A 21,748-nucleotide genomic window follows, 5' to 3' on the forward strand; every position below is an offset into this window, starting at 1 on the left:
AGAATGCTTTCGCATTAAAAGTGTCGAGGAAAAATGACACGATATGTGAAGCGCAGAGTAAGTGGCGTCCGTCTGCTCCACTGCTGCCCATTGTCACTACAGCTTTGACTATATTTTGCTTCACAGATAGATTTAACCTGAATGTCAGCGATCCTTTCGGCACACATTTCATTTGCGAGAAGCACTGTCGTAGTTTTTACGTTCACTGAAAGGGATATTAAAGATGGTTGTGGAGTTAAGCTACACTAGAATGTTATCTCTAGATCGTCATGACTTCATTATATTTTCGCAGCGCCTTCTCGGTACTGACACATAATGTATCTATGACAAACGACAACATAGCGTTTTAACATAATTAAATACTCTATCTAGGCAGTTTTCAGAACATTTTCATTAGAAAAGTGGCTAAAAGGTGCGGAAACACTTTGACGTCCATGACGTACACTGTCACAATGGTTTCGGCATGAAATTAAACATAAGAAAACCTTGCGCTCTACTCCGCCACTGGAAACCGCTTTCCTGGCAAGTAAATACCGAGTAAGTCTTATAAAAAAAACTTTAATAGACTAAAATTGGTGCAAGATCTTGTGGTACATTCGAGTGGTCTCTAGCGTGCTTTGACTCGGATTGCAACGATGTGGAGCCCGCTGTTGATCGAAGCCTGAGCAATCGAAGGACGTAACAGTAAACCGATGATCGCTGCTTCTTTTGTAAACGAACAAGACGCGCAAGCTCCTTGGCACGACCGTGGTCGACGCGACGCCAACAACGGAAGTTGCAGAAACCACGCGACCGGAGCTCCGCCCGATCTTGCTCGGCTCGCGTTACCAAGTCGAATGCGAGAGCGTATTCGAGCGTTTTGAAAGGACAAGCCGCGTGTCTTCAGAGTGCTCCATTTCGATCAGCCGAATGCACCATTAGTGTACGCCCTTTGAATCTTGTATAACCCTACCCGCACAGAGTTTCGCAACTTATTGGCTTACCAACGCACAGCTCCACTGCCCCGCTTTCCGTATTCAGCATTGAGCTCATGACGCCTTATTAGATCAAAACTGCGAGCATATGACATGGCCGATCTGATTCCGTCATGCGAGTGATTTTCATCACATTTATATTGCTGATAAAAGCGTCAACTGTGTCCGGTGGCTGTCACCGTTTTGGTCAGTTTGTTTTGCCACAAGCTTGGTTTGGAGAGCTCAGTAGTCGGGAGGCTGGTTGTCATCTTCGAGTGGATCGGATTTTGTCGGCTTCTTTCCCTTGAGTTTAATGACCGTGCAGGCCGACAGTCCGAAACATAAAGACATCATCAGGAATATGAGAGCCACTCCTGCAGCAAAGCCCGTCGCCTTGAGGCAGACCAAGCTACCGTTGGAATCTGTAGTGGCAAGAACGGGAACGGGAAAGAAACAACACAGTTCTTTTGAATTACGGATGAACGGTTCTCTGTCACTCATCTTAAGCAAAATTATGTCCCATTCACACAAAAGTAATGCCGCGAATGAGGTACTATTGAAAATAATCACTTTTAAAGCATATCACTGACATTTCTGTATAAGCTTATATTAGGCTTATATACCGATGTACCTACACCTATATTATACCTACATTACTCGGAGAAAAGTAGGTATAAGAAGAGAGTTGCAACAAGCACGTCTAAGCATTTGTTCGCAACGTCATTGCGGAGTCACGAGTTACTTTTACAAGAACGCTTGCATCGCAAACACGGCACAATTAAACAAACAAGACAAGTGCTTTCCTTCTCTTATTCCAGTGTACCTCAGCTCTTGCTATGTTCACTTTCTTGTAGAGGTGGACGAATATAACATTTTTCGAATATGAATTGAATACGAATATTAAGTATCGAGTATCGAGTCGAATAGTGAATAGGCAAACGCATACGCATTTATAGCAGGTAGATCTATTTCGCTTTAATTAGGAAACATGCTTCTACTTATGAGGGAAAAAATATCAATTACCAGAAACAATTAGGACCAGTTTTCAACACAAGAATACTAATTCTCAGTAAAAAAAACTGCGTGAACAGTCTCCGAATACCCTTAGAGCCTGATCGAAAACGAGCTTTCCAAGAATAGATTGTGTCTAGCTTGCCACAAACAATGAATAAATCACCTTTGAAAAAGACCACAGGCTGTGGAAAAAGCAAATAAGGAAGTGGTGAAGGACATTTGTGCCTTAGACACATTTAAGACAGTTCGTTTTAAGATGAACATCACTGGTTGTAACGTAAAAGATAAAACTGCTACTTGAATAGACTGCACGAAACACGAAACTACCTATAAGAGCAACAAATCACAACTTTTCATGTAGGATTGCGCAGTGAAACCGGAAACAATTTTAGCATCACCCATTTCGCTTCTTCACTGCCTCGAAAAAAAAGGTGCTTGGTACACTTGTGATAATTTGCAACAACTTGTTTAGCAGACGCGGAACAGTAACCCAACTTTGACAGTCAGTTGCTGCAAAATATTTGGTTAGTTCCGACATTCGAATATACCTAATACCATTTCAGGACTCGAATAGTTAGCGTGCAATTTTCGATTTTATGCACGGCTTTGAATATTCTCCCACCCCTTCTTTCTTGTACAAAAGTACCAATTTGCCCGGCTAGCGATTCTGCTTTTGTCATGAGTAATTGTTGAGCCTTTAGTCAAGTGACGAGTATATCTTTCTGGGAGCAATTTTTTTTCATCCCAGAAATTTCAAATTACTGAAGTGGCTGGACGTCTTCCGAGTAGAATTGAGTGCTCGTGCATGAAGTTCTTTGGTGTCCACATTTGCCGACGCTACACAGCTTGCAGAAAACTGGAATTCTTAACCTCATACGCTGCCGCACGTACCTAATGACGCTGAACATGCAAATAAAATAAAGTTAGTTGCCTGACAAATCTTTATTTACTGTGGGAGCATTTGGTGTGAGAAGACCCCGGTCTTGGATTATTAATGTGCACGAAAGTAACCACAATATCGCGTCGCAGACGTGGATGAGGCAAGGACACGCCTCCTCTGACGATGCTCGTAACCTCGCGCGTCTGTGTGGTTGAGTTATGAATCGGCATTACGCTCCCTTCTCGTCTACCTTGTGCGACATACGTGACTGACACCGCATGAAATTGCCCCCGCAAGAATATAGGAGTTGTACAGGCTATTTTTACTCCCCTGTAACATGGTGCTTATTCGCGCATAATCACTGCTTTATCAGCTTCGAGCGTTTTGATCGCAAACCCAAATCGGACTCCACAGTGTCGATAATTTTGGGGCAGGGAGTGTGTGATACGCTATCAAAATGCGATATTATTTATCGCAGAGAAAGGAAGAATCAAGCGTGTATCTCGAAGGCTTCGGGAGAATATCGTTGGATAACTTTTTATATTCTCTCTGGTGGAACAAGTTCTGTCAAAATCGTGTTCGAACATAACATCCTTCGAGTTGCGTTGGTGAAGCGAGGTTGTCCAAGTCACTAACGGGCAAATTTGCCGCAGCATTCGTAGCCGACTCAGTGTGTGGTGACTGGATCAACAGTCTTTCTCGTGTCAAGTCAGCATTTTTTGGAGTCTGTAAGGAGACGGAAGGCGTAGACCGGAAGAGCGGCCGGCGTGACGACAAATGCAAAGCGCCACGCCCAACTCTGCACGAAAGGATTGACGATGGGTGCGGTATTCGGCACGAAAGAAGGGGGGGGGGTGGAGTTGAGCGGAACACAATGGGCTGAATAGCTCTAGCTACGAAGCAATTATTTCGCCGCCTTTTTCTCCCTGCCTCTAGACCCTCTCAGAACCACAGGCAGCGGAGCAACAAGAGGGGTGGGAGGGCGGTGGACACAAACCGGAGTAGGACAGGCTCTGCTGGGCGTCCGCGTCAGTGTGGAGAACTTCCAGGGCCTGGAACAAGTTGAGCGTCTCGAACGGCGTCGCCGAGTCGTTGCCTTCCAGCGTGGGCGCAGCTGATCGCTTCCGGCGCTGGCGCCATGAGCACTGCTGCGTCTGCCGCGAAACAAATGCGCGTGGGTCAGAACACGGTCGGAAAGCACGCGCCTTATTACAACGCTTGCCGCGCACTCGCGAGCACATTACGCTCGGTGGTCGGGCGTAAACGCGACAAACTCGGTGGCGACTGAGATGGGGGCGCGAGATAATTCGCAACGCGTGAGCGTACGCCGGACACGACAATTCACTGATTTCTGATAAACACATGGGTGTGTTTGTCCGAAAGAGATAAGAGGACGTTTTCTTCAGCTTCACGAGGCAACAGATTGACGAGCGAGAGACATACGATGAACGAAACAGAGAAAGCACTGTAGACGAAACGGACAATGCATGACCACGTCACAACCTGTTTTGATTTTTGTTTTCTGCTTTCGGCTAGAGCGCTGTGTTGCGCAGTTTACGTTCCATTCTACGAGATGATCGTACACTCCGTGTGGCGGAAGTCTTTAACTCCTTCTAGCATTATCCCAATAAGCGCTGACTTTAAAAAGCTACGTGCTGACGCATGTAAATACCAGCTCGTTTTCGGTCACAACACTTGGTCAGACGATCACTGACCGTATTGGTGACTGCATAACACACACTCTGAAGCAAAATTACACCCTTTTGCCACACAACGATAATCATCATCTGTCTCGTCCGCATTTCCTCTCTTTAACGCGGCGAACCCGGTACTTTCCAGTAACAAACGGCACGCGCGTTATCAGCATGGCATTGCATTCCCGACAGGAAAGTAGCGAGCGCGGCGTTTTCAAGAAAAGAAACGCTACACTCTTAAAACGGTTGCACCCTTTGGGGTGTATATTTGTCCCACAACGATAATCGTCATCTGCCTTGCTCGCGTTTGCTTTCCTGAAAACTCGGCGCTCGCTACTTTCCTGTCGAGAATGCTGCGTCACACGCGACGCCGTTCGTGACTGGGAAGTACCGGGCTCGCCGCGTTAGAGAAAGGAAACGCGGGCAAGACGGATGACGATTATCGTTGTGGGACAAGATAAACCCCAAAGGGTGTACATTTTTCTAAGAGTGTAGCAAGGAAGACGACGACTATTGTTGTGTGGCAGAGATACAGCCCAAAAGGTGTAACTTTGCCTACACTCTCAGAAACATTTACACCCTTTGGGGCTTATCTTGTCCCACAACGATAATCGCCATCTGTGTTGCCCGCGTTTCCTTTCTTTAAAGCTGCGAGCCCGGCACTACCCAGTCACGAACGCCATGCGCGTTATCAGTGTGACGCAGCATTCTCGACAGGAAAGTAGCGAGCGCCGAGTTTTCAAGAAAGGAAACGCAAGCAAGGCAGATGAATATTTTTGTGGGACAAATATACACTCCAAAGGGTGCAACCGTTTTAAGAGTGTAATAGTGCAGTGGTCTCATTTTGTGAGCATGACAAAAAAACATCCAGGAGTCACTACGCAAAGTTCCTCGCGCATACTTTGCTCACCTTCGTGCCGCCAACATCACGTGACACTTTTTTCTCTTCCCCGTGACAAATCAGTTCTGCGGAAGCCCTCAAGTGTGAAGAAAGGTGAAATTTTCATTCACCCGACAGAGCGAAGGAAAATTATTCGACAACTCGAAGTAAATGTGGCAAATCAGTTATGCGTGAACTCGCAAGGTGGAGGAAGGATAATGAGAGGAAAGAAAAATTATCGTCCACCTGACCGTAGCATGAGGCTACAAAGGAACTAAATACGGGCTTCTCAGAAATATTCGCAGTTGAAGAAAAATTCATCTTGGGGATCGAAGCCGAGACCACTGCTGGCGGTGGCTCTAGCCTCCGAGCTAACTAGGAAGCTAGCAGACGTAGGGCGAATATTTCAACAACTGAAAAAAAGCACGTGGACACGGAATATGGAAAGTTGGTTCTCTGGATATTCACAAAATTTTCAGAACCTAAGTGGGGTTTCCTTAGCAGCTTCGTGCTACAGTACGGTGGATGATAGTCCTCCCTCTCACATTTTCTCGCTTTGAAAAGCGTCATCAGACGCCATTTGGTAGTTCATGAACACAAATAGAAAAAAAGAACACCAATGAACAAAGTGCGTGTGCGCATACCGGGCACGAACTGTGGCACATGTGGACGTCGCACTCGATGTACAGCGCTCGGCTGCCTGTGAAGCGGAAGGCCTTGAGGAAGGCAAACAGCGCCACCTCTTGACCCCCTTCCGCACGAGTGGAATGCGAGCCTCGGAAGGCACTCAGGAGGCGCTCCTGCAGGGTGCACCTGCGCGGGCGAGCAGCCACGAAAGGAATCATGCATACTGGGCGTTTTGCGTAACTTGAACCAAGGATTAGAAAAAAAGTGGTTAACCGCAACTGAATGAAACTAACGACATATGCTTTGCCGTCATGTGGCGCTCCTTAGGGTGTCTTTTTATATGGCGCCTGACTGGTCAATTAACTAAGATCAAATATGATTTTTTTTCTAAAAAAATTCACCTTAGGGCCAAGTGCATTTCGTTACATTGCGGAGGGGGTTCAGAAACGACCGCTCCAATTTCTTGTGCCAACGTACATGCTGCGTGGCGATTTTTTCCGGCGTTTAAAGAAAGCCCATGAAATATGAAATGAAACCACGTGACTGCGCCCATGCGCTACCGCATTGCAGCGCTCTCCACCGCTCTTCGTGGGAAAGAACCGTGCCCGCGGACCGTGGCGAAGTGAGCGGCCGCGGCTCGAGGCATCGACTTCGCAGTGGCGGCGGCACACGGAAAGGGAGCGTAGCAAGCGATAGGCTCGACGCACGGTTGAGCGCGCTGCAATGCGATAGCGCATTCGTCGCTGCCGGGATCATAATGCATGACAGCTCTTTAGAATCGCACCGCGAGCTTGGAGCACGGACCAGTGATGGTATTGCATTGCGAGCAAAGACGGCGCTCTTAGTCCTTCTCGAAAACAATGGTCTCGAGGAGACGCTTTAGTCGCTTGTTACTGCGTGTGGTTCTGTATGTTGAACGCGTTTGTATTGTATATATGAACGCGTAATTTCAGGCACCCAATTTGTCATGTCTGGCGTAACACTCTATAGGCGTACGGTAGGGCGAAACTGTCTATATCTTCCAAACACGCGAAGAAATGATATATATATATATATATATATATATATATATATATATATATATATATATATATATATATATATATAGCTCTTAAATGGAGCAAATAAAGTATGCATGCATTTTGCGTTGCAATGATGTTGCAGTGCCGAAGTTTTACAGTGGAAAGCACATTTTAGAAAACAAGTTCGATAAACCTTTCTCTAGGTTTTTCGGTTTTAGAATAACATGCAGAACCCGATCCAATATGAAGTACTAGCAGAACCAAGGCGAAACAGCGCTGGATTGTCCAAATAAAGTCTGTTGTAGCAACGCACAGAAAAGCGAGCTAACCAGATAACGGCATTGACTGAAGTTGACATAGAGAACTGGGGTCCTGTAGCATAAGGCTATTCCAATATGTTTTTATTCCCATCTCCTGACACCCGCCGTGATTGCTCAGTAGCTATGGTGTCAGGCTGCTGAGCACGAGGTCGCGGGATCGAATCCCGGTCACGGCGGCCGCATTTCGATGGGGGCGAAATGCGAAAACACCCGCGTACTTAGATTTAGGTGCACGTTAAAGAACCCCCAGGTGGTCAAAATTTCCGTAGTCCTCCACTACGGCATGCCTTATAACCAGAAAGTGGTTTTGGCACGTAAAACCTCATAATTTTTCTTTATCCCCTGACGGCATAATTTACGTAACCACCGATACAAGCATCGGGCTGTGACCTGTAGCATTGTTTAAAACCCCCAATCAAATACTCTGCTCATTTATAGGAGGTTCCCTTTTGTTTCCACAGCTGACAGAATTGCCCGACAAGTTTTTCTTATCTAATTGGCTGGCAAGAAGTGAGGAGTACGCAGAAGCGGAGAGGGTTTCGATGGGGTGCTGAGCCAGCGCAGTGAAAGTAGATAACGGGATGTGGAGGGTTGTGCCAGCGTCCGTGATTGGTGCACTTTCCCTTGCTGAGCTTGCGGTACGCGGCTGGTGGAAAATTGCAGCGGCGTGCACGGGAAGGTTATAAATGCCGCTAAGACGGATCCTCAGCGAACAAGAGTTGGCAGAGCGATGTCGTATGCGTGCCAAAAGGGCTGGACCAACTTAATACCACCACGAAAAAAATTTAATATGCACAATGAAATTCGTTTCCCGCAGAGCTCCAAGTAGCTAGTGCCAGATAAATCGGCAGGCAGACGTCTTCTATCCCTTTCGGAAAGGGGTTGACTCAGACTATTGCGAAGAAAGCTCAATTTTCTTCGGCATATCAATGCATTCGTAATGCATCACATTCGCGTGATCAGCTTTCGCGGTTTTGTGACGTCACATGACAAGCACGAAATGGGCGATGCCCGAAAACATTTTAAGCAATCGCGGAGACCTGATTGAAAAAATGAAATTAGAAACAGTTAGGGATAACTTTACGTTATGTGCCCCGGCGGTGAATCTAAGAAATGTTGCGATTTTCAAGTCTGCCTTCAAAAGTCTCTTGCAATCACCTGCGTGTAACATCACAAGGAAGGTTGCACATTTTCCCTCCACCTACGGAAACGAGAACGCTACATAATGACCTCAAATTTCTTTAGGGTCATGTTTCACAACGCCCTCGCCAGAGTCCGCTGTAAGCTTACACCCCACACGTGCACTTCAGCGCTCACCCGTGGACATCGACAAGTTGCAGTTTCTGGTCGGCTCCGTTGTGGGCCACGCAATTGCTCACGAGGATGTCAACGTCACCTGCGAGTGTAGAGGAGAAACACAATGCACAGTGCGCGGTCATCGTTGTATTCTGACATGGTCACATCTTTAAAAGACGGCTTGAGGCCGCATTCATTGTAATGCAGTGACAATTGATTATCTACAGCTTGTTTTTGAACCTTGTTTGAGCGTTCGCGCATATGGTCATTGATGCACCGCACCGTTTGACCGATATAGAAACGCTTGCATGAAAGAGGATTATTATAAACTAGACAGTCACAACAATCAACAAAACCTGTGCTGCTTTTTAGAGGGAGAGAGTGAACTTTAATGAGCACCAGCAGTTCAGTCGGCTGGGCCTAGGCCTTCCACGATGGGACGTCGAGGTCTTGCCTCTTGGCCGCTTCGTAGGCCTGCTGGGTCGCCCAGAGTTGGTCGTCGAGATGGGAGCTGAGCAGGGCGGCGTGCTATCTCGACGAGAGGGTCACGGGATTAAGGTCTGGGTATTGATGTTTGCACTCCCATAGCATGTGGGGGAGTGTTGCTGATTCAGTTTTACAGACCTTGCACGTCTGGCTCGGGTAGATGTCGAGGTATATAGTGTGATAGCGTGGGAGGGAGGGGTATGTATTCGTCTGTAGCAGGCGAATGGTGGTTGCCCGTGCCCTGTTTAACTTGCGGTGAGGGGTGGGGAAGGTTCTTGTTGCGAGGTAAAATGACTTCACAAGGCCGTTGTATCTTGTAAGGCGGTCGCGTCCTGCGGGTGCACCTGCACCGTCTCCGGCACGGTTTACTAATCCTCGTGCTACGGAGTGTGTAACCTCGCTGAGGTTGGTGAGGTGCGGGTGGACAACTCCGGCGTGTGCTGGGATCCAGACGAGGGTGATTTGATTTTCAGGTGAATGCGGGGCTTATCGTAAGATACGGAGTGATTGCTGAAAAATACGACCTTTGATGTAGTTGTTGATTGCTGCACGAGAATCGCTCAGTATGGTGTGACAGGCTGGGTCAAGAGTGGCCAGGGCGATGGCCACTTCCTCGGCCATCTCGGCATTTTGGTAACGATGCTGGCAGCATGTCGGAGCAAGCCTCCTGCCGTGGTAACCACCGCAAAGCGCCGCCAATCTTGGTACTCAGCTGCGTCGACGAAGGTGACGCCCGCGGTGTTGGCGTAAGCTTTGATGAGGGAGGTAGCTCGTGCCTTCCTGCATTCTTTGTTGTAGTCTGGGTGCATGTTTTTCGGAATAGGATCGGCGTGTATCCATTGCTGAATGTCGCGTGGTATTGGGTGTTTGTCTCCATGTTGGCGGTGGTAGGTGATATTAAGCTTGTTTAGAATGCTGCGGCCCGTTTCCGTTAGGGTAAGCCGCTCTAGTTGGAATGGACTTTGGGCGTCGATTAACTCGTATAGCGTGTTGTGGATACCTAATTGTAGTAGAAGTTCCGTGCAGGCGTGGTTGGGTAGTCCTAAGGCCTGCTTATAGGCTCCTCTGATGATGATGTCCAGTTTAGTCTTTTCAGCTTTGTGCCAGTTGAGAAAGGGCGCAACGGAAGTAATGTGACAGACGATAAAAGATTGGACAAGGCGGATGAGGCTTTTTTCCTTCATACCCCCTCGCCGGTTGGTCACTCGTTTCAGCAGTCTGGATGTATTAGCGGTCTGTCGAAGGATCTTGGAGATAGCCGTAGAGTTAGCTCCGTTGGCTTCCATGGTCATACCAAGAACGCGGATGCTAGGGACCACGGGTATAGGTCTGCCATCCTTCAGGTTGAGCTCTATTTCCTCGTATTGGCGTTTATTCGTGGAGCCCCGCGGGGGGCGTCCACGGAGTGTGGGGCGGTATAGGAGGAGCTCCGACTTTTCAGGGGAACAGCGGAGTCTTGTGCCTTGAAGATAATTTTCTACGACGTCAATGGCGTCTTGTAGGGCAGTTTCGATTTGGCCGTCACTGCCCTTTGCAGCCCAGATTGTAATGTCGTCAGCGTATAAGGTGTGTTCAATGCCGTCGAATTTTTGTAGTTCTTGTGCTAATCCGAGCATAACCAAATTAAACAGTATTGGGGAAATGAAAGAGCCTTGCGGTGTGCCCGTGCTGCCGAGGGAGAGTTCCTCCGATCGAATGTCTCCGACCAACAGGAAGGCCTTCCGATTGGATAGAAAGTCTCTTACGCAGCTGTAAGTGCGTTCTACAAGGTTGAGCAAGGAGATGCGTTCGAGGATGGTGGAGTGCCTTATGTTATCGAAGGCGCGCTCGAGGTCGAGTCCCAAGATCGCCTTCGTGTGACGGGATTTGCCATGTAGGATTTGATGCTGAAGTTGGAGCATAGCGTCTTGGGTGGAAAGATGCTGTCTAAAGCCAATTATCGAGGGGGGGTAAGCACATGTGTCTTCGAGGTGAGTGTTTACACGGGTTAGGAGTGCGTGCTCCATGACCTCGCCTACACATGAAGTTAGCGATATGGACCGGAGATTGGCGAGGCTAGATGGCTTACCGGGTTTGGGGATTAGAATTACTTTGGCCGTTTTATATGTCGGGGAAATGGATCCCTGGCGCCAGCAGTTGTTGATGTATTCGGTGAGTTGTTGCACCGAGGGGTCATCTAGTTTTATTCGTAACGCCATCTGGGCCTGGCGCCGAACGGCTGTTCAGCTTAAGCAGGGCAGCGTGAATCTCTGCCAAGCTGAAATCTTCATCAAGGGCAGGATTGGAGGTCCCTGTGTATGGCCCGTGAGGTTGAGTGGGCCCAGATGGGATGTACTTTTGACATAAGCTATTCTTAACGTGGTTCTGGCCATGCGTCTTGCTTTCTGTGAATAAAAGCTTGGTGAGGCGATCTTGTTGATATGAGCGGGTGGTGCTATCAATCAAATGTTTGAGGATTTTCCACGAGCGGGGGTGGTGGAGTTGCCCGTCTAGAGAGTGACAGAGCTCTGTCCATTGCTGTTGACTTAGAACGCGGCAGTGTGCTTCAATTTCCTTGTTGAGAAGTGCGACTTTCCGTCTGAGTCTTCTATTGAGCCGTTGTCCCTTCCATCTAGAGAGGATGGATGATTTGGCCTCGATAAGGTGGGCGAGTCTACTGTCCATGCGCTCAGTCGGGGCATCTGTTGTGATAATGCGGGTGGCCAATTTGGTATCAGACAGTAATCGCATGACCATGACTCTATGTTGGTAATGGGAGTGTCGCCGTTGCTGTTACACGGCGTTTACGGAACGCATCCCAGTCCGTCCATGTAAAGTCCCTTGTTCTTCTCATAACGGCTGTTAGGTGTGGGAGAGTAATTTCGATGATAGAGTGATCACTCTCGAGGTCATGTTGGGTGTGGCGCCAATGGGCGTTTATGCGTTTTTGGGGAAAGTGAGGTCTGCTGTCGTGTCTCGTTCAGTAGAAGTGCCGAGGCGAGTGCGGAAGGCTGGGTCAGTAATGAGTGTAAGCCCGAGATCATGGGAGTCTTGCCATAAGTTACGACCTGCAGCAGAGCTGTGTCTGTAACCTCATCGTGTGTGCGGGAGATTGAAGTCACCTCCGATGATAAGGGGGCTGCTGCCTGCGATGTTAAGGGCCTTTTTGAAGAGGGCTAGAAATCGGCTATGGCGTTGAGATGGAGTATGGTAGATATTGAGGATAAATATTCCTTCGTTTCGTTTTCTGTGCGGGATGAGCTCAATGAAGAGGTGTTCGATGCTCTGATTGTTGAGATCGTGTTCGATTGCGGCAATTCTTTTTCGAACGACTGTGGAGACTCCGTGGGGAGCGTTGTTCGCAGTGAAAGGTTGATATCCTGGAAGGTTGACCGGAGTATCGTGCGTTTCCTGGAGTAAGATTACGTCGGGTTGACATGAAGTAGTACGCAGGTGTTGACGGAGAACGGGTTGTTTATGGAGGTAGCCTCGGCTGTTCCACTGCCACAATGTTGTGTCAGTGTTAGTGTGGGCCATGATGAAGGATAGGGGATGCCACAGGTGGCAGGTTGGCGGCGACGGTTCCTGTGGTGTCCATGGCTGCGACTTGAGCGGTGGAAGCGGTTTGTGTGAAAAAGGTTTGAATATTAGCTTTCACGGCGGTGACTCTGTGCATAAGGGCGATTAGAGAATTGTGTAAAGTTTCCACCATGCTTTTGAGTGTTACAAGCATATCCTTGACTTCGGAGAGTACTTGGCCCTGAGCTCCTTCTTGGAGGGCTCGCTTTCTTGGGGCTGGCCTTGAGAGCTCTTCGGGCTGGCTGTTGGTAGCGGGTTCTGTGGTGTTGGGTGTGGGTTGGGTTCTGGGTTGTTTGAGGCTGGGAACTTCCTGGGTAAGCTTTTGGATTAAATCACGCATAACTGCGTTTTCTTTCTTAAGGTGTTCGATATCTGTGTTGTGTGCGTTGGGTTTAGGCAGTGGGGGGGATCCTACGTGACCCTCTCGCGAGACGCCCGTCAGGGCCTCTGCGAAGCCCACCTTTTCAGAGGTATATCTGGCTCCTGGAGTCGACGTGGATCTTGATCTGGAACGACCTCGGTCCGACCTCGGTCTGGAGAGGGAGCGGGACCGGGCCCGGTGCTTGGTCTCCATGGACGGGAAATCTTCTGATAGAAGGGCTAAATGCTGTGCTACTCGGCGTTCTCCGAGGCGTCTTCGTATAACGTACGGTGTTTTGTACCTGGCAGTACAAGCTTTGTCCGCTCTGGGGTGGGGTCCACCACAGAACGTGCACTTGGGCGTACACTGATGATCTTGACGTGGGTTGCGAGCTCCGCAGCCCCGGCAGATTTGTTATTGGGGAAAGGGCAAACGTCCATGCGGTGCCGGAGATGGCCGCAGTGGTAACAGATATCGATCTGTTGCGGCACAGGGAGCATGGGATTAGTGTTGCGCCATACCGAACCATGTATGGTACGTCAGGTCCGTCGAAGGCAATGACGATGGACGTGGTGGAACCGATTCGCTTTGCGGCCAGGGCTAGAGGATTACGATCATTTATGATGTTAGCATAGACTTGCCTGGCGTTATCGGTGAGAGGAATGCCTCTGATGACTCCTTTGGTAGTATTATCTGGGGCGGCTTCGTACGCGCTGACCTCGTGGGTTACCCCGTTGACTTGGATGGACTTGATTCTTACGTACCGGTCCGCATTTTGTGGGCTGGGCGTGCTGATCACCATGATGTTTTGCTGGTTGTTCGAGCATATTGTGTCATTTTGACTGTCTTCTGAGCTAAGTTGCGTTGCTTGAAGAATAGCTGCAGTCACTGTAGGGCTGCCGACCTTGGAAATATTGAGTGCTCCTTTGGGTCTGACGATGATCCTGATCTCATTTGCTGGTAGTGGAAGCATGCGACCGGCCTTGAGAACCTGAGTTCTAACTTGCTGCTTGGGTCTATAGCGAGAGCGAGAGTCTTGCGTACTAGGTTGTTGTTCTTGGGATAGTTTTCGGCCTCGCTGCTCGTCTGGGCGACGGGCGGTACACCGACGGGAACGGGTGATACACCAGCCCATCTCGGTGGTTAACTCTTCTGGGGAAATATCTTTGCCACATACTTGGACTTCCATGCTTCGCAGATTTGGCCAGGGGCTCGGGCGTCGTAGCAGAGCTCGCACGGACACGCGCGGGAACGTGCCAGGTAGCCTGGTAGGCCGAGCACCTGGCGCACGCGCTTAGCCTTAGCGCGGCGACGGCGTGCTCGTAACACAAAAGTGGTCGCAGTCCCGGAAAAATAAATGTCCCACCTGATAACTTGGTATATACAGAGTCCTGGTGGTCTCACGGTTCGAATGGTGCAAAATTAGGGCTGGTATCCACAGAAAATCGCGGCGAAAACATTTCAAGAACATGGAGCCGATGTGAACACAAGCTATGGACGCTGCACTTCTTCTTCCCCTGCTGCTCTTTAGAACTTTTAACGCGATAGCGTTAAGGAGCTCGTGTCGCAGAAAAGCCGGTGTCGTCGGCGTCGGTGTCGGTGTCGGCGTCGGCGTCCGCGGCGTTGGCCGTGAGCGATAAATCACGGCCGGCACTTCATAAATAAAAAGCAACTTCCAAGATGGGCTGGGTGGGAATCGAACCAGGGTCTCCGGAGTGTGAGACGGAGGCGTTACCACTGAGCCACGAGTTCGATGCTTCAAAACGGTACAAAAGCGCCTCTAGTGAACGCGGTGTTGCCTTAGAAACGAGCTGTTTCTAACGCTCACGCATGCGTCGCTTGCTCAGGTGCACATTTAGTTGTCGCGCCGAACGCTGCGTTGCTCAACGCTCACCGCGTCCGATGCGGGGCGCGTAGTCGCTGCGCCGTAGCCCATTGTCTTACACTCCTTGGCGGGTCGACGGGAACGCTGTCGCGTTCCACTCTTGAAGGCGAAGCTTAAGCGTCCTCCAATTTTTTTCTTTGCTCTCGGTCACCCGACTGACTTGTTGGTACAGGCTACCTAAGTCATTTCGGGCAGTGAAGACAACCTAACGCCTGGCCGGCTGACTACGTTTTTGAGATTATGCGCAACCTGGTGCACGTACGGGATAACCGCAACCACTTGCCCTGAGGTATTCTCAGATTTAGCGGCTGCCCATTGCCTGCTTCTAAGGCCTGCTGCGAGGCTTTTAGCGATGCTAGTGAAACACGGTAGTTGGGAAACCTGCGAGCTCCAGCCTAGCTACTTGCGATTCGAAACTTGCATCTACTTTGTGGTCACAAGACCTGATGAGGGCCGCCTTTATGCAAGATCTTGCAATACTGCGCTTAACTATCTTTGAGTGCGGCGGAGCAAAAGGGGAGAAGGCTCTTATGAGAGCGAAGAGCATAACCCCAACATACATGGTTGTTTATGAACGAGAGCTCCAAGTCTCCATTTGTTCTGTTGGCACTTAAAGTCGTCCGGGGTCGGCAGAGACCAGACTCATTGTATACTGTTTGTTGCTGCTGTTGGCATGTCGGATTTGAGTCGTTCACTGTAGCTTTCTCACCTTCACGCTGAGCTTCTCCGTAAGCACCTGAGTACTTTCGGAGCAGAGGTGCACAAAATTAAAGGCTCTATAGACCTTAACTACAATTTTACGGTAATTATTTGTTACACCATTGCTCAGGTTAGGGCTTTGTCGTAAGGGCAAACCTGTGGAAGATCAGTGCTTGCTGTTGAAAAAAAGAATAGTGGTTTTCAGTTATTGTCCCCATGCGGATAAACTTGCACCCTAAGTGGTTTTGCAGTCTCCTGTTAAACCTGCCGTTCTCGAAACAAATAAATGGAAAATGAGAGAGACGGCCACTCTGATCTTTACCCTGGTTCAGCTCTCCGTTGTCGCTGTACTTCTCCTTTTCTACTTTGTACGCGGAATCCTTAGTCCTACTTACTTCTCTGGAAGTGCGGTTGGCTCATTTCGGCAGTGTGCACAGTGCAAGAAATATGGACATGAGCGCATGACACGTGCTAAGGTATTTAGATTGTCACTCTCGACTTCGTGTGAAGACGATTTCATAATATCTGCATGAATATGCACTGACACAGGATGCATGTTCACGCATTCGGCCACGAGCTATTCTTGCAGTACTATAATTCTTTAGCTGTACACTTATCCGTACACTTGCAGTGCTGTTATTATTTTTTAAAGCGTAACCGCATTAGTGGTGGCTCACCCTGGAAATCTGTCGGTCCAGCCATAATGATTAACAGGATGCGCTCCATCAAAAGAATAATTCGAACATCCATGAAACAAAGAAAGAAAAACTTTGGCGCTGGTAAGTTTCGATCCTACAACCCCACACTCCGAAGCCGAGTGTCTTACCAACTTGGCTAAACACACTTTCTTTTCTTGATTGTAGGCTTTGACATTATACGCAAACAATACACAAAAGTTAAAACATGTCAACAAGAATTTTGCTGGCACGAAATATTGAAATTTTTTTCAATGCTGCCAATTTATCTAGCCTGTCAATCCACGTTGGCTGTTCAGGCAGTGCCCGATGGACATCCCTTAACCGTACTACAGGTTCAATGAAGTGATCGCGTGTAGGTAGCGAATTGACATCAGCATTGTTAAACTGCCTTCTAGCTTTCAACAAACTGTGGAGGCCCAGGAGCATTATAACGTCATACGGAAAACCCTCTGTTTCTACCCGTAAGAATCTTATTCCATGTGGACCTAAAGGTAACTCTTTCTTTAACGTTCTTTGTAGCACATCCCAGAAAAAGATGGGATCCCAGAAATATAGAAACGCATGCTCTATGGTTTCAGGTTTCTTGCATACGAAGCAGATAATGGACCACGGAACAAAAATACCTTCGTTATGCATCCATGTTTTAACTGATGATGTATTAGTGTGTAGTTTAAGAAAAATGTTTTTACCGAAGGGTCTACTGGCATTCTTTTAATGGGTTAAACACACACGCTTGTGAAAGGCGAATGTATCTGAACCATATGAAAGTGTTGTACCGTGTTGAATACGTTGTCGCGCAACGCAGACAGATAAACAGTCAATGAGTTGATAAGGATGGTAAGGAGTGATGCGGGGTTACGTGGGTCTGATCGCTGTTGATAATGGTTTGGCGAGGATGGATGAGGCCTTAAAGAGCGGTAAGGTTTAATAATGGTTTATAGTAGTCGGATTAAGAGCGAAAACAGATTGCAAGGCCAATAAAGCATACATTTAATGTACCGTTTACTGCTTCTTCAATCGTGGTAGGCAACATAGGTCACGTCGTACGCGTGGAGATGAGCAAGAGGCATAATGCTTACGCATACTTAGACAATTCTAGCGGAGGTTCTGCCTAATTTTTTTCTGCCTGAATTTCTTTTTGCATAGTACGTCACAGGCGATGAGAGCGGGGCGCATACTCCGCCAAGCCATTTACTTTTGAGTTAATGTGTGCACTCCAAACATCTGTTGGTGTTAAATAAACGAATAACATTATACAGTCCTCCTTGTGTCTGTCGCTCTTCTCAGCACACACTGTGCCGAAAGAGTCAAAAAGGCCGACACTTCATTTGCCGCAGAGAATGTACCGCGTTACACTCACGCAACACGCTGGTCATGCTGATGACGAGAGTGAGTGGGTCGCCCACCGTGACTGGTCCCTGGGCCCGGGGTCCGGAGAGGCCGTAGCCCAGGCGCACTTCCATGCTGCACTGCGGTGGTGGCAGCGTGAACACCACCGCCGTCCCCGTGTTCACCCTGCGCGAGGGAAGGGGGGGCAGAAAGAATCTATTGGAGTACATCCGGTCACTGCGCGTGCTTGTCCGGTACATTTTCCTACATTGTATCTCGGTTATTTTGTAACACCTGTAAAGTTCGCAGAAAATTCCGAACTTTCTTTGGTACTGCCTGATTTTTCTTTTGATTTCGAGAAGGGCAGCTTAAGGCAGAGTAAAAAAAAATGATTGATTATGCTTATTCGTAAGCACCCTTTTAGTATTGTAATAACTCCTATGTAGAGCGCAGATAAACCCACAACAAATATTTAGACGCGATGCAGGTGCGTGTACGTGGTTGCTTTTCTTTTTCCTGGAATATAAAAAGACACTGTGGCCTTCGAGACTAAGGCCAGGCGAAGCACGTAGCCACTCCGGAGCCACTCCGCCAAGTTCCGGAGCCACTCCACGAGAGGCGAGGTCTGTAGAGAGGGCCTGCTACGAAGCTCCTTAAGCATGGCCAATGCTCCGAAGATGAGAAGAGTAGACAGTGCTTTTCTCCATCATCCGCACCGTATAAACTGCTCCGTGGAAGTCGCCAGGGGTCTCATGAGAAATATTATTCTAAATCCTCAATCGGAAAAATACTGTGAAGTACGCGATTTTGGTGACGCTGACGATTGTTTATTTCGAACAGAGAGCAAACTATGGTGGATATGCCCATAATCGAGTGAATCTTCATTTCCTTCATGTTAACACTGGAGTGCTGCTCTCATGTTCTTGAAACGTGCCATCAAGAAGTGAAAGGTAGCTGGTCTCTGAGGGCCTGTCGCCACTTCTTAGGGTCGACCAGGTAAAAGAGCCCACATGTATTGGAGGTAGCTTGCTAATGCTCTCTCATGTACTGGACGCTCCTAAGACCGGAAGCTTCCTTTCTTTATCTAACGTAAGGAAGACATCGTCCAAAATTAGTTTCGACACAGGTGGCGCAGGACTTTGACCTTCGCCGGTCGACCCCACTACACTGGTAATTGAAGGAAAAAACCAGTCAGAAAAGACAAAAGACAACAAGAGGGGTTCACACCACGACGACTGGACTATGAACTGAGCTTTATTAGAAACGGCCTAATCCCAGCAAGGCGAGCAGAGCATGCGCAACAACATCACCGCTATTTACAGAGCATGAAAAGACAAGATATCACATCTATCGCGACAGACTTCAAAAGGAATATTCTTTAGTAAGTGTACCGAGGTTGTACTAGTGCAGTCGTCACCTAATAAACTGATGTAGTACGCTTTCAGGATTCCTCGCTTTTCTTTGCTCTTGCCCCTACCACGAATCGTTACATTTCTGAACAATGGATAACAGCCACATTCATTGCAATGGCGCGGCAAGTTTGCGCCGTTATCGGACCCCAGGGAGGAGTGGTGCTCACGCAGATGATACCGTACCCAAAGCAGCCACGAAGCATTCATTCGAAGTAGTGATCAACAGGATACAGAGGCTTCTTCTATAACTAGCGATGAAGTTAAATGGGGCATTGCACAACATTTCCCGTGGAAACACCGTAGGAGACGATGGTATAACAATCGATTTATAAAAATATGGAGGATATACTATGCTTGAAAAACTTGCTTCCCTCTATACGCAATGGCTCAAGACTTCAACAGCACCAGAGTGCTGGAAGAATGGCAACATTATAGTTATTCATAAAAAGGGAGAATGAGAGAATTGAGCAATTACAGCCCGAATTGCTTACTTTCAGAATTGTAAAAAAATATTCACCAAGATAACTTCTGATATAATCAGGGCAACATTTAACTTTACTCTGCCAACAGAACAGGGTGGCTTTAGGAATGGATAATCTACGATGGATAACGTCCGTGTGATCAGTCAAGTAACTGAGAAATCTGCGGAGTACAGTCAGCCTCTCTAAATGGCTTTCAGAGATTATGAAACGCCATTTGATTCGGTAGAGCTACCAACAGTCATGGAGGCATTGTATAATCAAGGAGTACAAGAGGAATAGGTATTATGGCAAATATCTGCAAAGATTCCACAGCTACTGTGCTTCGCCGTAATAATAGCAGAAAATCACCTATCAAGGCAGGGTGCAGGAACGGATATGCAATATCTCGAATGCTATTCACTGCATGCTTAGAGGTATTGAAGCTTTCAGACTAGGAAGGCTTTAGAATGACGTTTGACGGTGAATATTTCAACAACCTTCGGTTTGCAGAGGACACTGTCCTGTTCAGCAACGCTAGGGATGAAATGCAAGAAATGATACAGGACTTTAACTGAGAAAGTGCATGGGTAAGACTGAAGACTATTACAGGTAAGTAGAAAACAAATGTATTGTTCATTAACTTGGCAAGGAAACAAGAATTTATGATCGCCAGTCAGCCTCTAGAGTTTGTGCGGGAGTATGCTTATCTAGGCCAAATACCCTGAGCACGAGAAGGAAATTTCGAGAATAAAAATGGATTGGAGTGCATACTGCTGGCATTACCAAATTATCACTGGCAGCCTACCACTGTTGTCGAAAAGAAATATGTACAATCATTGCATTCTATCCGTGCTAACCTATCGGGAGGAAACGTGGAGGTTAACAAAGGAGCTTGAGAATAAGTTACGGCCGCGCAAAAAGCAATTGAACGAAACATGTTAGGAGCGACGTTAAGAGAAAGTAAGAGAGCCGTGTACACCGGATCAGAGAGCTAAATGTTTAGTTGGCATTAAGATAAATAAATGGAGCTGGGCAGGCCATTTAGTGCGTAGGGTAGATGGCCAGCGGACCATTAGAGTTACAGAATGGGTGCCAAGGGAAGGGAAGCGCAGTAGAGGACGGCAGAAGACTAGGTGGGGTGATGACCTTACGAAATTCGCAGGTGCAAGTGGGAATCTGCTAGCCCAAGACACGGGTAATTGGGGATCGCGGGGAAAGGTCCTCGTTATCCGCCACGGTAGCTTAACGGCTATGGTGTTGCGCTTCTAAGCACGAGGTCGCGGCATCAAATCGCGGCCGCGGTAGCCACATTTGGACAGGGACGAAATGCAAAATCGCCCCTGTCCCGTGCATTGGGGGCACCGTTAAGGTTCCTGCTGCTGTCAAAATTAATCTGGAGTTCCATACTACGGCGTGCCTCATAATCAAATCGTGGATTTGGCACGTAAAACCCCCGAATTCAAAGGCATTCGTTGTGCTGTGGACATAAATATATTGACACGTGCACTTATCTTCATCTGATGACCGCTTTTTACCGGCTAACAAATGTCAAACGTTATCGCTCTGTACGAGACGCGCCTGCACGATTTCGAATTTACTGGGATGTTATAGGTGTTTCTATCTGTTGTGCATGGTCCCGCCGAACCGTGTGTTATGTGGTCGCATGGGCAACACGAAGTGTCTACTACTCTCTGGAAGGCATGTAGGCGCCATCGATTGCGCTGGAACTTTGGACGGCTGATATGCAAAAGCCGACACGCACATCAGATTCTGACAATCGCCGAAGGTGTTCGCTGCTATCGTTGTGATTTCAGTGCAAGCTGCTTTTACGGGCAAAGGTTTGCCCAATAGAACGTCCGTTAAGTTATTCACAGTTTTTGCTGGTGTGTTATTCCCCGTTTAGACTACGTGACAATATGCTGCTACTGCTTAAGATGACGATGATTGGTATGAAAATTAGAGAACTACCACACTTGCAGCTTCGCTGAGATTTAGTACTCATTTATAAAAAATAGGGCTAAAGTGAACTTTTATAGCAGTAGGCCCATCAGGGAAAGCCTTAACAGCCGGTCGCACTAGGCCGACAGGACGCCGATGCCAATAAGAAGCGGACAGGGGGCCAACGCCAATCATCAGCCGGCCAGACGGCAGACCGCGTCGCTTAGAGACGCTT

General features: G+C 48.1%; 1 protein-coding gene across 2 annotated transcripts in view; it reads right to left on the bottom strand.

Annotated features, from left to right (window-relative positions):
- Window positions 1-542: 542 nt before the first annotated feature.
- LOC142583371 (uncharacterized) overlaps window positions 543-21,748 on the bottom strand; it is a 79,892-nt gene continuing 58,686 nt past the window's right edge. The window contains exons 6-10 of one of the 2 annotated variants that reach the window (XM_075693804.1): window positions 17,734-17,888; window positions 8,708-8,786; window positions 6,066-6,234; window positions 3,845-3,995; window positions 543-1,375 (exon numbers count right to left, since the gene is read on the bottom strand). In XM_075693804.1, the coding sequence (XP_075549919.1) occupies window positions 1,197-1,375; window positions 3,845-3,995; window positions 6,066-6,234; window positions 8,708-8,786; window positions 17,734-17,888 (733 nt within the window). In that variant the 3' untranslated portion in view covers window positions 543-1,196. Of the gene's footprint in view, window positions 1,376-3,844; window positions 4,002-6,065; window positions 6,235-8,707; window positions 8,787-17,733; window positions 17,889-21,748 lie in introns of both variants that reach the window. The other variant, XM_075693803.1, reaches the window with a different exon arrangement.

This window comes from Dermacentor variabilis, chromosome 5 (assembly GCF_050947875.1).
Source record: "Dermacentor variabilis isolate Ectoservices chromosome 5, ASM5094787v1, whole genome shotgun sequence".
In the NCBI taxonomy this organism is placed as follows: domain Eukaryota; kingdom Metazoa; phylum Arthropoda; class Arachnida; order Ixodida; family Ixodidae; genus Dermacentor; species Dermacentor variabilis.